Source organism: Nestor notabilis, unplaced genomic scaffold (assembly GCF_000696875.1).
Source record: "Nestor notabilis isolate BGI_N333 unplaced genomic scaffold, ASM69687v1 scaffold408, whole genome shotgun sequence".
Taxonomy (NCBI): domain Eukaryota; kingdom Metazoa; phylum Chordata; class Aves; order Psittaciformes; family Psittacidae; genus Nestor; species Nestor notabilis.
The window spans coordinates 9,050-22,893 of NW_009941242.1; the positions used below are offsets into that span (position 1 = coordinate 9,050).

At 37.4% G+C, this 13,844-nt stretch overlaps 1 protein-coding gene across 1 annotated transcript in view; it reads right to left on the minus strand.

Moving 5' to 3' along the window:
- Positions 1 to 715: 715 nt before the first annotated feature.
- Positions 716 to 13,844, minus strand: part of ARHGEF7 (Rho guanine nucleotide exchange factor (GEF) 7) — a 73,385-nt gene continuing 60,256 nt past the window's right edge. Inside the window, exons 18-20 of the mRNA XM_010020764.1 lie at positions 4,034 to 4,133; positions 3,345 to 3,399; positions 716 to 838 (exon numbers count right to left, since the gene is read on the minus strand). Of these exons, the coding sequence (XP_010019066.1) occupies positions 716 to 838; positions 3,345 to 3,399; positions 4,034 to 4,133 (278 nt within the window). The remainder of the gene's footprint in view (positions 839 to 3,344; positions 3,400 to 4,033; positions 4,134 to 13,844) is intronic.

A 13,844-nucleotide genomic window follows, 5' to 3' on the forward strand; every position in this document is an offset into this window, starting at 1 on the left:
GCCATTAGTTGTGTTAAAAATTGTTTCTACTGTCAATAAACAATTTTCTGTATTTTAATACTGTTCTTAAAGAACTGTAAACCCTTTAAAAATGTACGCAGAGACATAAATAACAGTGAAGGATTTAAATACAGTGGTCAACAGGAAAAATAGGGGTTTAAATTTGCATGTGTGATGAGTGGGTAATTTAGAACAAGTCCATAATTATCCACAAAGAACTCTGACCTTTCTTAGGTAAGACAGTACTGCCATCACTTCTGACACTTGTGATCATTATAGTAACAAGAGAAAAAAAAAACCAACCCCAACACATCAGCCTTGATACATCAATCACATATGCATTCAAAATTACAGATATTTACAAGAAAAATATATATTTAATTAAAAAGCCACTGAAAAACATGGACTTTTAGTCAGGTGCTGCACTTTCTGCAAAATGAGGTAATTTAGATGCAAACAAATTAAGTTTAGTAGAGTTCAGGATCCATGGTCTCCACACTTAAAAGTACAGACTGCTTCCATAAATGGCTTGACTGTTTCTGTATGTTCAGAGCAAGAAATCACTAGATCCAGTTAAATCCTGTTTTGTAGTGCTCTTGATGCAACACTGACTAATGTCAGAAGGCTTCCCAGCTCAGTTTTACAACTGGTCTTTCAATAGAAAGGAAAAGTGGGGAAGGGGAGGGAGGGAAGAAGGAAAAAGGGAAAAAAATAGTTATAAGTTGGTTTCATCCCAAGATGGATCATTCATGTTCTTTAGAACTTTTCTAACAAGTTTCTCCAAGTCCTTGCGAGCTCTTTGTTCTTCTTCTAATGATTTCTTCATCTTCTTGTTATCCTGTTCAATAGAACAGAAATATTACTGGTTTGGTTTTGGTTGGTTTTTAACAGCTATTTTCTGACCACGCATACGCTGTCAACTACAAATTCTGAAGGCTCTTCTCAGTAAGACTACTATTAGCTGTTCAAAAGCAAAGCCTTCTATCAAAATTTCACAAGTTACACACAGTAACTTCACACAGCACAACTAAAACAATCAAATAGAAACTGAGCTATTTTCTTTTTATACTTAGGGGTCCTTTATAATGCAGGTGCTAGTAACAGATGGTCAATAATCTTGAATTCTTTTGCTCAAATCTCATCAATGAAGAGTAGAATATACTTGTTGTTAATGGAAAAGGGAAATGGTGCAATTAGTAGAATAAATATCCCCTCTGAGAACCTCCTGTGATTGTAACTAGCTTCAAAATCCCAGAAAAAGCTGCTTAAAACGTAATGCAAATAAACCTGCTTCATTAGGGAAGTAAACAGTTGAAGTAAGTATCTTGAATACCATTATGTTCTCTGGGAAGTGTTTTGTGACTCAATTTTAATCCAGGGAGATGACTACCAGCAGTCTAATAGGAGCTGGAATTTCAGGGAATGCCACCTCTCTACATGCGTATTAACGAGTCAGTTCTCACTATTTAATGCCACTAGGTAATACTGAAATACCCTAAACAACAGGACCATAAGGATCTCACTGACCAAACCACAGTAATGCTTACATTGTTTAATCCTGCACAGGCCAAGGTGAGGCTGGCAACAGTAAGGAAGCAACCAGAAGATAAGACAACATTATATTAAGGCCCCAAGGCAACAAGATGGGTGTTTAACAAGCACAGGTCTGCAATCCAGGGGTCCCACTGAATTTCTAGATCAACGGCAGCCACTTCATTAACTCCATTCCCTCCTCAAGTCTATTGACAAACTCAAATTTCTTTCTTTTCTCATGACTACAGGCTTAATTTCTTTTCATTTGTGTCTTTATTTAGCACCAATTCAGCACTGCACTGTTCAAGTGTAGTGCCTGTGGAGCAACAGCTATCAGTAACTTATGGAAGCTGCTATGGGAGGAATACCACTTTGCCTGCACCAACCAGTGCACTATGTACTCCCAGAAGCCTTTATCCATAAAGCCCTTGGTCACTTAGGACCTTCCCAGCTTAGAGATTTTTTTCTGCCACTTCTCCAGTTAGCAACGTAACAGCAACAGACTAGTAATTGCCTCGAAGCTGAGATTCCTGATAAATTAACTCAGGCTTTAATAGGTCTTGGCTTTGGAAGATGTGAGATTCTGAAGACACCACCTATTTGGAAAGGCGCCAGAAAAGAGAGCTGCTGCTTGAAGTTCAGGAGAAGGTGACTTTGTTTAGGGTCACATAGAGATTGGTGGGTCCTCAGTCAGGCAGCATGTTTATCTTTTGTGCAAAAGCAACCAGGCCAAAAGAATATTAGCAGGTTACCATTGCTGCTTGTATTACATGAATTGTATTTTTAAAAAGATTCATATGTGCATTAAACCTGGGATACACATGCTTTGTATGTTGAAAACAGCAGAAGTTAGGTATTCAAGACATCAAGTGTCCTACTTCAAGGAACACACGTGATGCCCTTAGAAACACTGGGCATGCTTACAGATGGGCAAAGAATTTGGATTCATGTATATAGCCCAAAACCTGAAGCAATTTGAATACAAATCTATTTTACATTAACACAGGAGATTTTATCCATCTTCCTGAGTCAGAACTGTTAAGGTCAGTTAGCAAATTCACACATGGGAGAGTGAGGATAATTCAACACCTTTTCACCTGCACATTAAGCAATGACTATCCACAGCAGCATTAACATGGCTTAAACAGTTTCTGTGTCCTGACAAGAAAAAGATAATTTTTAAACCCCTAATTTGGATACTTAGAACAACCTTAAAACATCAGCTACAACTTCCATAGCAGCAACTCAGGTGAGATCCTCCATAATTTCCCCATGTGACAAAGCAGCACCCTAAGCTAACCTGAAGCCCTCATTTAAAAAAGGCCGTGGTAAGATCCTGAAGAGGACTCTCATCTCTGGAAATTAGAGGTTTTAAGAACCTTGATAAGAGGTGTTCAGGTTACTGGAAGACCTAAATAGATCCAGACATTTGTAATACTGAAATGATAAATTCTAGTGCAAATACTACTTCTATAAACTTACTTTGCTGGTGATACAGCAGAACTGAATTTGCCTAATGCTTTCAACATTTCACAAGCTGGAACACCCAAACATAAATGAAACTGAGCTTAGTAAGTCACCTCAGAGAGAGGATACTTAATGCTATTCTCAAAGGTTGCTGCTCCAACAACTGATGACAACCACAACAAAGGGTGCTTTTTGTCAAATTGGTATGTTTTACTTTTAAATGTGAATCTAGTCCAAAATTCAAGTTCATTCTTGTCAACCAACTTACAAGCCATATTTGTTTTTATAATACGCTTTCTATCTTTCCATTCTCCCTGTTGCTATAACTGTAGCAAGTTACCAACCTGTCTTAACTCCTGTACTTCATCCTTTAATGCGTATACTGTGTCAACAAGGCTTCTAAAATGAAAAAAAAAAAAAAAAAAAAAAAAGAGGATGATCTGTTATAACAGTTTTCAGAAATACATGTCTAAATCTATTATTAAACAAAACTACTAAATGAAATGCATTAAAAACCCCACAGCTAACAGCTAATTTTAAACTTGTGTTAAAAAAGGGTCTCTTATCCTGATTTCTATGCAGTAAGACAAGGAGCTGTTACCAGCCTGTGACAAGATACACCTCTCAAGCACGTATGGACCTATACTGGTTTCTGAATTACAGCTTTCTGTAACAGAACTGTATTTCATTTCCAACATACAACTTACCCCAAAAAATTAGAATGACGCCATACACTAACCAGATGACACTATTTTAATACTGAAATCCAACAGCATTTGGAAAAATTATTTACAAGTGAAATATATCACTTCTTGCCACAAAAGGAGTAAGCTGCATAGCATATAAAAAGAAACCAGACTACAAGAATTTAAATGAAAGCCAACTGCACTTAAAGGACTAGCAGCATACTCCAAACTGCTCTGTTCCCTACTACAAATATATCATACACACACTACTATAATGGGAGATGGGAGGAGGAAGAAAAGTGCAAAGTTTTCTAGTTTAATCCACCATTCATTAAGTGTTCTCTTACTTCTCTTCTATAACAGTCTGACCATTACTTTTAGTTTCTTCTACAATAATTTTTTCTTCTTCTGGAAGCAGGACTTGAGGAGCTGATTCTTTACGGGAACCTGTTGTAAAAATAAATTACATAATGAGCAACTCACAAATACTGCTGGGGCATTTTAAAGATCATTATTTCATACACTGCATGGTACACCTGCATGACCAAGGTGTATCACATTCCACTTCCCCCTTCCCTCCACACACATGAGTTACCGACACGTTTTTCTACATTTGAAACCACAGCCTTGCAACGACAGCAAAAAATTGTCTGACATTCCTATCCTGCTGATGACATTGTCATCATCTGTCATTGATGGGGATGCTACACTGTTCAACAAACAGTGCACCATTCAACTATCAGTAAAAGAAAATTCACCATAGCTGACTCAAAGAGATAAATGTATTCAAGTAATAGCAATTTAAGCCTCAAGGACAGATTCTGATCTCACACTGATACAAATCCAAGAAGTAATTCCACTCTCAACCAATAACACTATCAGTAAGGAGCAGAACTGTGGTATCAAATGATAGTGATGGAAGGAACAAAAAAAAGTTAAAACCCTTTTCCCTGAAACATATACATACACATACACTTACAGATAGCCTTTTAGTCCTATATAAATTCCTACCCAGTGCAATACATGCTTTGTATTTAATGCTTTTAAAAGCACTTACTGGTCTGACAAAACCTCAAAACATTCCAACATCTTCAAAATATTTTCCACACTCATTACAATTTATAACATGAAGATAAAACATACAGATTCTAAGAAAGTAGCTCTGAATAGCAAAATCCACAGCTCAGAGATGTGCAGAGATTCATACATACATGAAGTATGTATTCTAGAAATGTTATTAATTAGGCTGCAACAAATCACAAGCTTTTTTAAGGAAGGTCTGTAATAAACTGCTGTCTAAGCATTTGTTCAGAATTCAAACACAGCAAATAAGGCATTAAAATTCTTGCACACTTTAACAAAGATATCAGTTTTAACAAGCAAGGTACACTTGCCTACCAGTTCATTGTGATGAATTCTCATTAACCAGGAATGTCTAAAGTCTACTACAATCTGAAGTGATAACTAGGGACTACAGGATACATGCCTGTTAGGAGAAATTAGTTAGCTCTTGTTGAAGAGCTGCTTTGTTATAACAGTGTTTTGTTTGTTTGGGTTTTATGATTCATGATAAAAAACATAACTTAAACACACAAAAAAATAAAGAAATCAAGCTCATTGAAAAATATTAACTTCTCTAACAGCTGCAGTCTGGAGTTCTGAACAATGAGGTTGTAGGGACTGTAGCTTGGTAGTATGCGTTAAGCTATTTAAACTATTTCAGCAAACAATGACAAACAACCTTTAATGAAGAAACTTGTTTCCTTAAGCTGGCAGTAGAAACCTAACATATTTGTATGAGATGGTCAAAATTTTATGGAATAACAGCAACTGCAGATTTGAGAACAGAATCTTGTCCTTGAAAGCTGTTTGTCTTATACAATGAAGAAATCTTTTAGAGGATAATACCCTTCCACTCCCACTTATTTTCTAGGAAGGAACAACCTATAAAACAAGCACACCCAAACTCTGTATGGAGCTCAAGGACATTTCCCTGTTTGTGCTGTCAATCTCTAATTGTAAAAAGTTGTCTTTTGTTTATTTCAGTTAACTAGTTACTGCTCTGCTTCATTAGCCTGGGAGGTAACACACAACACTGAGCTAAATGTTATTTTAGGAATTAGTTGGCAGCAGCTGCTACCATTTTGGGTCTCTGTACCAACGTGGAGGAACTCAGCCCAGCACATGCCAAGGGAGATGAAAGCACTGCCACGTGTTTCTCACCCATGACTCCCTTCAACCAAATGGAGCAGCACATTATATTTAATCTCTGTACAGAGCTGTGTTCAATTGTCTTTGTGTGGCCAGAATAACACGGGTCCTTGTGAAGCAGAAATAGCATGGAGTAGACAGCTCTAAAAAAACGTGCCAGGTGTACAGTTATATACAAATATGCATGTAAACCAGATGTCTATACCAGCATATCTTGATGTATGTACAGCAATAGCACAGTCAACACTTAGTACTACTGAGACATAGAATGCAGTTTCATTAAAAACGAAGCGTTCACCAACATTACACACACAAGGGAGACCACAGAGTACATGTACACACTTACACAATGCAAAACTCTTGCTGTGAACACTGACCTTCCTGTGCCACAAAACATTAACTACTATGGAATTCGGGATCTCACAAGTTTCACTCTCGCCTTCATTGCTCCAATACCCTCGGTCACAAGACTTTTTTTGTCAAGAGCCTTCACGGCTCTTATAGCTTGCACCTTTTTTCACCTCCTCCCTCCTTCTTTCTCCTTTATCTTGGTTTGCTTTTTCGTGAGTTTTGGTGGGCTTTTTCATTAGCTGTGGATTTTTTTCCTGAAACCTGACAGCACTTGCTAAGCATCAAAGGTACACGCAGCCCATCTATTCTGTAACAAAGGCCCCTGTCATCAAATGAGTACATGCATGGTAACATCAGAGTGGTTCCATCAGATTTGATATGTCAAGTTCTGAAGGCAAAAGGAAGCTACTTCACTGCCCTGCTTTACTGCACCAATTATGGCAGAAGTTTTTCCCTTTTTTTCAAGACACATTTTCTGACAATTATCTCTCTACAAGGAACCTGAGAGTCACCTCATTACTGGCACTCAGCAATATTCCTTAAACTATACCTTGTGTCTCCACCGGGTTCTTTTATGTCTATTCTCTATGTGACCATTTCTCTCCAGAAAAGTTTACAAGATACAGCTTAAGGACATGAAGAGAGGGTTGTGTTATAGCACAGTGGGTATTTCACAGAGAGATGTGTTAGAAGGATGGAAACAAACTGCAACTTAGATAATCCTAAGCACCTCTTTGAGATGTAATCCACTTTTTTTAGGAAGTAGGGCAGAACCACCAAAAGTTACTTCAGTTTGCCCTATCTGCCATTCCTCAATCCTAACCATCCAAGTCCATCCAAGTTTCATGCTGAATTTTATTCTGAGACACCACTCTGCCTCATTCCAAATCAAACAGGCCAACAGACAATGTTTAAACTGACCTCCAGCAACTCTGGCTCTCAATCACATTGAGAAAACACAAACAAAAGTTCTAGTTTTCAAAAAAGTGGGGGAAAGAAAAAAAAAAGGGGGGGGGGGGGGGGGGCAGAAGAGTGAGGGTTGTTGCGTTTTCAGCTCCAAAGCAGAATTTCATTTTGTTTTCTTTCCTCTTCTTGTAGGGTATTGTGAGAATTAAGGTGGATGAGAGAAGAAAGGATGTTTTTTAGCAAACCCAGATAATTACTTCGAGATTAGCAGAAAAGGTAAGGCTGAGTTAAGTGGCCATAACTTTTCAATACGGAAGTCCTAAACCCACAGTATTGGAAAAATGACCCCACTGTTTAGAAGTCTGGTGCATACTTAAGGCAAAACAACTGACCACTACAATCAAGATTCAACTAAGTTTCCATCAAATAAATTCCATCAAGAAAATAAAGGTATCTTTATTCAATATTACTATCTCCCAACCCTAGAATGGAGAATTGAGAATTACAATACCTTAAATTATCACTTCAGCAAATTAAGCCTGTAGAGTAAAGTAAATAATAGCATAGCCCACCTGGCATTCAGACCAGGGCTAGAGACCTTAGCAATCCCCACCGCGTAATGTGGTTCAACACCTGAGATACAAGAACAGGCCTGTGAGTAACAGCCCCCTACTTTTAGTTTCCAGTGTCTGATCCCCTTTCTAGCCTAATCTATCAGCCAAGCCAGCAAGCAATTCTGAGCAGTTCTGGAAAAAAGCAAAGCTGAAACCTGCTTGGATATTTATGTGGCTGAAAGACTTCCATGACAGAAGTCCACTTTCTAGCTGTCTGCAACCAGCAGAACATCGCTCCTAGCCCTGCAGTATGGTCTTAACGCTGAAGCAGGAAGAAACTAGAGCATAGATGCAATGCCACAGAGGTCCTCAGCGATGCCTGAAGCATGATTGCACAATCCCAGCTTTTTAGTCACTCTCCTCCAAAGGGAACGTGACATCTTAAAAAATCCAGTTGATATGGTGCCATGCTGGTTCCTGACAGAAGCCAGGCTTCAGAAGAAGCTGTACTGGTAATCGGTCTGATCCTTTGTTCTGAATCATTTAGTCAGGCACACGTAAAGAGAATCCAGAAGTTTTGAACAGATCATAACATACCAGACAGGAGGGAAGCAGGAGGAGAAGGGGGATGACATTCAGATACCTTTTTGCTTTAACCAGATAGTAAGTCTCTGCCATGTTCAAAGACCTTGTCTGCCCAGGAACCATTTAAGACAAGAGTAAAATGTAGGTGGGTATTCACATCACCTTCTTCAAGTAGCTAAACTCAGGGCCTCAGTTAAGAGCCAGTCCCCAGTCAATCAAGAACAGGGTTCCTTCCTCCACCTGGCTATTTGGAGAAGGCTCAACCTAAGTATTTTCACAGAGTTTGCTGTCTTCCAGCAACTGTGAGGGTCCTAATTTAAGCTATGGAAGTTAGATGTATGGTGATGGTGGTTAATTTTAGGAAATGCATGGCATAATCTGAGGCCATCGCCAATGATTCTGTTGCACAGCTTTTAAGTATTGCTGTTTTCTTCACTTTTTCATTCCTTACTTGTGATTAGGAGAGGTAACGAGGGGAACAAGGCACAATAAAGGTCAAAAATTAGAAACAGTTCTGGTTTTCACTTTACTAGGCTCTCTTCATAAGCTAGAAGCTCTTTGAAATTATTTGCTTGAGCTCTGAAGACAAAAATCTGACTTGCCACTGAAAAACGAGTATGTGCACACACAACTGTAGAGATCTACCATTAGCCACGGGTATGTACAGACATGTAAGTTTCCTGGAAATGTTAGACAAAAAGTAAGAATTACTTGTAACTTAAAACTTTGTGTTTCGTTGCATTTATTACATTAAAGATGTTAAAAGTGGATGAGCAGAAACATCAAATTAACCTTCTCTTTCTCAACGACTCTTTGATGAAGTCCTAATATGAAGAATCCCCAAAACAGTGCTCCTGGACTCTGTGTGCATTGAGATTAAAGCACTGGGGGAGATAAAAAAAAAAAATAAATCCTTCCTGCTACAGATCTGCCAAAGTCAAATGGGAGCCCCTTTGATATCTTTGTACAGATGAAACCAAATCAGAATCCAACCATCAGGCCAAACTTAAGTACGCTGTATAAAATACACTGTTGTCTGCAAATTCTTGGGAGTAACAAAAAAGGTTTGGGCATGAAGTTGTTTGTTTGGTTTCTTGTTTTGGGTTTTTTTTGTTTTGGTTTGGGTTGTTTTTGTTTGTTTGCTTTTTTTTTTTTAAACTAACAGTGATACACAAATAGGAAAAAACCGGACATGACTGAAATGACAGATCTATGCAGTTTACAGCAAAATGTTTTGACAAGTAAAATAAAAATAATTAATTTGGACTGAAGCACATACAACTCCATATGTAAGTGTTCATCATAAAAACAGAATGAAGAGTTTGAAAGACAGATATGCCATCTGAAGAAGAGGGATATTTTTAAGACAACATTTAGAAAGAGCTATCCCACTAAAAACTTCCTGTATTTCACTAACCAATAAAAAAAAAAATCCAACCACAGGGCTGTAGGGCTAAAACTAGAGTTGTTACAATCATAGCCAAAAAATATTATGACCTTTTAACAGAAGTAGATGATTAATTCATTTATTCTGATGTATTTTAGTATATTAGGTTATCATTTTCTTTAAATTCACTCATACACATGCCATCTTTTACGTAGAAACACTAAGGATAACACCTGTTTTAAAGAGAAAAATATTGTAATATGAAACCTTAAAAGTATATGAGATTATAGAAACAGGTATCACATTTATAAAGATTCTCTCTAGTAACAGGACCTACAGAAGTAGATTTTAGGTTGTTTCGACAATCCAGCCCATTCCTTTACCAAGAATACACCAATCCAAAAAATGAAAAAGAAGAAATTAAATCAATTAAGGGAAGAGGGAGGCAACAGAAGAATATTCTATAGATGGCAACATCTCTGAATTATTATTTAATAAAAGAAAAGGAAAGAAAAAAGAAGACACAGAAGGATAGATACTTCACATTACATTCAATTTCCTGTAGTTGTCAACTACAGTAAACAAGTATCACACACTTATGTCAAAAAAGCTTTCACTTCAGCAATTGATTCCTCCAGGAAGAAAGGAGGGAGAGAAAGGAAGCATGGGGAGAAGAGGAAGTTAAGTGTTAAGTTACAAGTTACGCTGTCCTTTCCCCCTGTGTAATAACTGAATATTAAAGTCACAGTCTAGCAAATGCAAAATTTATTTCAACTGTACATAACAGATGTCCTTTTTATATAAAACAAAACACTTAATCGATATATGCAACCACAAACAATATGCATACTGTACAGTACAATGCAACATTCAGATATACATCAATTTTGTATTTTCAAAAGGCAGTCACCTACTAAGATGGCTTCTCCCATTCACAAGTGAAATGCACAATATATATTATTCTTTCTATGTTTTACGTCACTATATACACATTACTGTGTTTTGGCAAGATTATGCAAAACACCCAATCAATATTGGTTGGTTTCAATTTATGGCAAATACTAATTTATGGAAACACTGCATAAACCATGTGAAGAGGGGCTGACAATGGCTTCAACCTACCTTCCAATTCAGATTCTCCATCCTTCCAGTGTATTTGTAACTGTACACATATAATTTACAGAATTGCATAAACATAAGGTACTATTATTACCATGACTAAAGTTCCACAAAAATAGAAACACTGAACCTTTGGACTGAATACCACCATTTCCACATTTGACTTTTTTGATTTTTTTTAGTGGTTTTTTTTTTTTTTAAGCGTTTTATATTAATACTCCTGATCAGTTCACAATAGCTTATGGCCTGTAACACTGAAGACAAAGAATGATTTTAAATGTGTGGTGATGTTAATATGAGGATACAGAATATGAGAGATCCTAATTATGATAATAGTTAATGACTTAAATGCTACAATTATTAATGGTGGTAAACTGTCAAAGCTTTGGTGCATAGAAAAGTCAATAAAATCTTCGATCTGGATAACAAAACATTCTGTGTGATAAGGAAAGTTCAAGTGCAACAACTGTATTACAAACTCATATTTACACTATATAACATGAAACAGACATAAAAGAATTATTGTTTATCCAATGCAAAAAACATTATTCAACTAGAACACCACAGCTTAAGAAACAGGAAAAAAGAACGATCCATACTTTCTATATATGTTTAAAAAAAAAATAAATCAAAAACTGACTGAAAGGAAGAGGGGAGTGAAGTGGGTTACAAATGCGCTGTGGGATGGTATGGAGCACACGTACTTATTTCTCTAAGCAACACTCCTCCACTTTGAAAAAATTCAACATACATGAGTTCCTGGTCATTATGTTAATGTATGTGTAGCAGGAAAACATACCCCTGAAAACATTCCTTGGTAAGCACTGCTGCTTGTGTTAGTCACATTTTTGAAAGCCAACAACAGTGAAAGAGGATAAAGCAAGTGATCAAACAAGACTGAATGCAAATATGCAGATGTGAACTGCTTTGAAACAGCTTCTCCATACTGACCACCTTCTGGAATCATGCATGTCTAGCAATCACTAACTTTCTGACCATGTAACCTGCAGAAAGGCATTGATTAGCTTTTAAACAGTGTGATCAAGTTGCCAGGTGGCAGTTAATTGCATCATGATTATTCTGAACTTGCTCATACCTGAACTGGATAACACGCTTACTTGCAAAGGCGTAAAGCACTTGCATTGGAGAACCCTGGTGAAAATGAGAACTGTTTCTGCCCTTTTATCACATGCTTTTGCCTAATTCTAAAAAAAGACTTAGAAAACACATCATTTTTGTTTTGATGCCAATTATGTTATCCACAAGACGGAACACACACACTTCACACCAGCAGTGCCCTAGGTGCAGGTTTGAGACCTTCAGCTGTGCACAGCATGTCACAGTTCTCTGAAAAGCCAACACTGCTGTAAGTGAAGAGCTGCTGCTGAAAACAAACCTGCTTGTGAGAGAAGTTACAAGACACAATAAAATCTGTCACAGACATGCTCCAAACAGTACAACCCAAAAGCCAAGCATTCTATTACTCAGAACTTCAAACAAGCCAATGTGATTGCAGTTGTACCTAGAGTTTCAGTTGCTGAACACTAGAGCCTCCATCAGGGGAACCATTTTCATCTCGTCTTTTCAAGAAGAATGGTCAATTGAGAGTTGACAGCTGTGTATTTTAACAGGCAAGTAAACATCTAGACCCTGTTTTCTGCCACGCTACTGCATACAGTAAAGTGACAGTATGACCATAGGTAACATGAGATTATCAAAACACTGCATGTAATGAGCATGAACTGCCAGGTTTTCATGACAACTGCCAGACTGGGGTGGGGGAGAGCAGTGCGGTCCTTCGTATAAACGTTTAAGCAATGAGGAAAAGACAGCAATATAAAAACAGAATTTTTTATGGATTACCAAATGCTCTTCCAAATAAATGGGCCAGATAAGTGAATATCTGAATGATTTTACAGCTCTTGTACTGCATATTAAGCTGCATTTTTCTTACTCTACCAGCTTTGTATTTTCTTAGTAATATGTAGAAAATCCAACTACTACTGCTAATGTATTTCTGTATTGCTGGCACTCAGCTCACAAACCAGTATGGTTTCAGTACAAAATACAAAAAAGTGCTGTATCCAAAAGAAAAGAAAGGACCTGTTGCTACACTGACCAAGTCAAAAGCAAAAAAGAAAAAAAAAAAAAAAAAAGAAAAAAAAAGACCATTCAGAGCTACAAATTAACATCCGTCAGTTAAAAAAACCCTCAAGAAATATCATCCTTAACAGGATATACACTTTTTAGAATGACTTTTCTGTACGTGTATTGAATTGGCAATAGAGCCTTCCACCAGGTATAACTGAAGTTTCAGAAGCTCCCTCAGAAGTTGTTAAAATATCACATTAAAGAGACAAGGAACAGCAAGAAAACATCTAAGAAAAGCAGGCTGTGATACAACAAGCATTTGTTAAGAAAAAGCTCAGAAGTGCATTAGTTCTGGTGAGAGATATATGAGCAACAGCTCTTACGAGATGTAGACCCCATTCTGTAACTATGGGCTGTCCATATACTGTCATAGTCAGAGTCTTCTGAGAGGTCTGAAGGCTCCAAACGAGAAAGACTACTGCGACGACCCAAGGAGTCTAGACTTGATTGGTCATCATCAGCCAAGACGTGATTATGCATCAGGTCAGTGCCTTGCCATGCTAAGGATGTATAGGTGAAATGAAATGGTGGATGTGGATAGGCAGAGGTGGGATGAGGAGGAGAACGTAAGGAATAGCCACAACCAAACACATGAAATAAAAGCAAAAAGGTGATGGGAAGAGAAGGAAAAGAGAAAATATTGTTAAAAAGGCAAAGTTTGGTTTTTTTTTTTTTTTTTTTAAATAATTTGTTTGGGCTTTAGGTATAAATTACACTCAGCATAGAATAATGTTTGAACTGTTACAATACAGTAAGAGAATTTTGAATAACCAAAATCTCTATCAAAGTAGATTTTTTGGAAGAAGCAGTTAGGTTCTTTGGAAGTATCGAGCCAGTGCTGATCTGGGGGATTTGACTGGGTACAGAGCAACAAACACAGTAAGCCAGCATGAT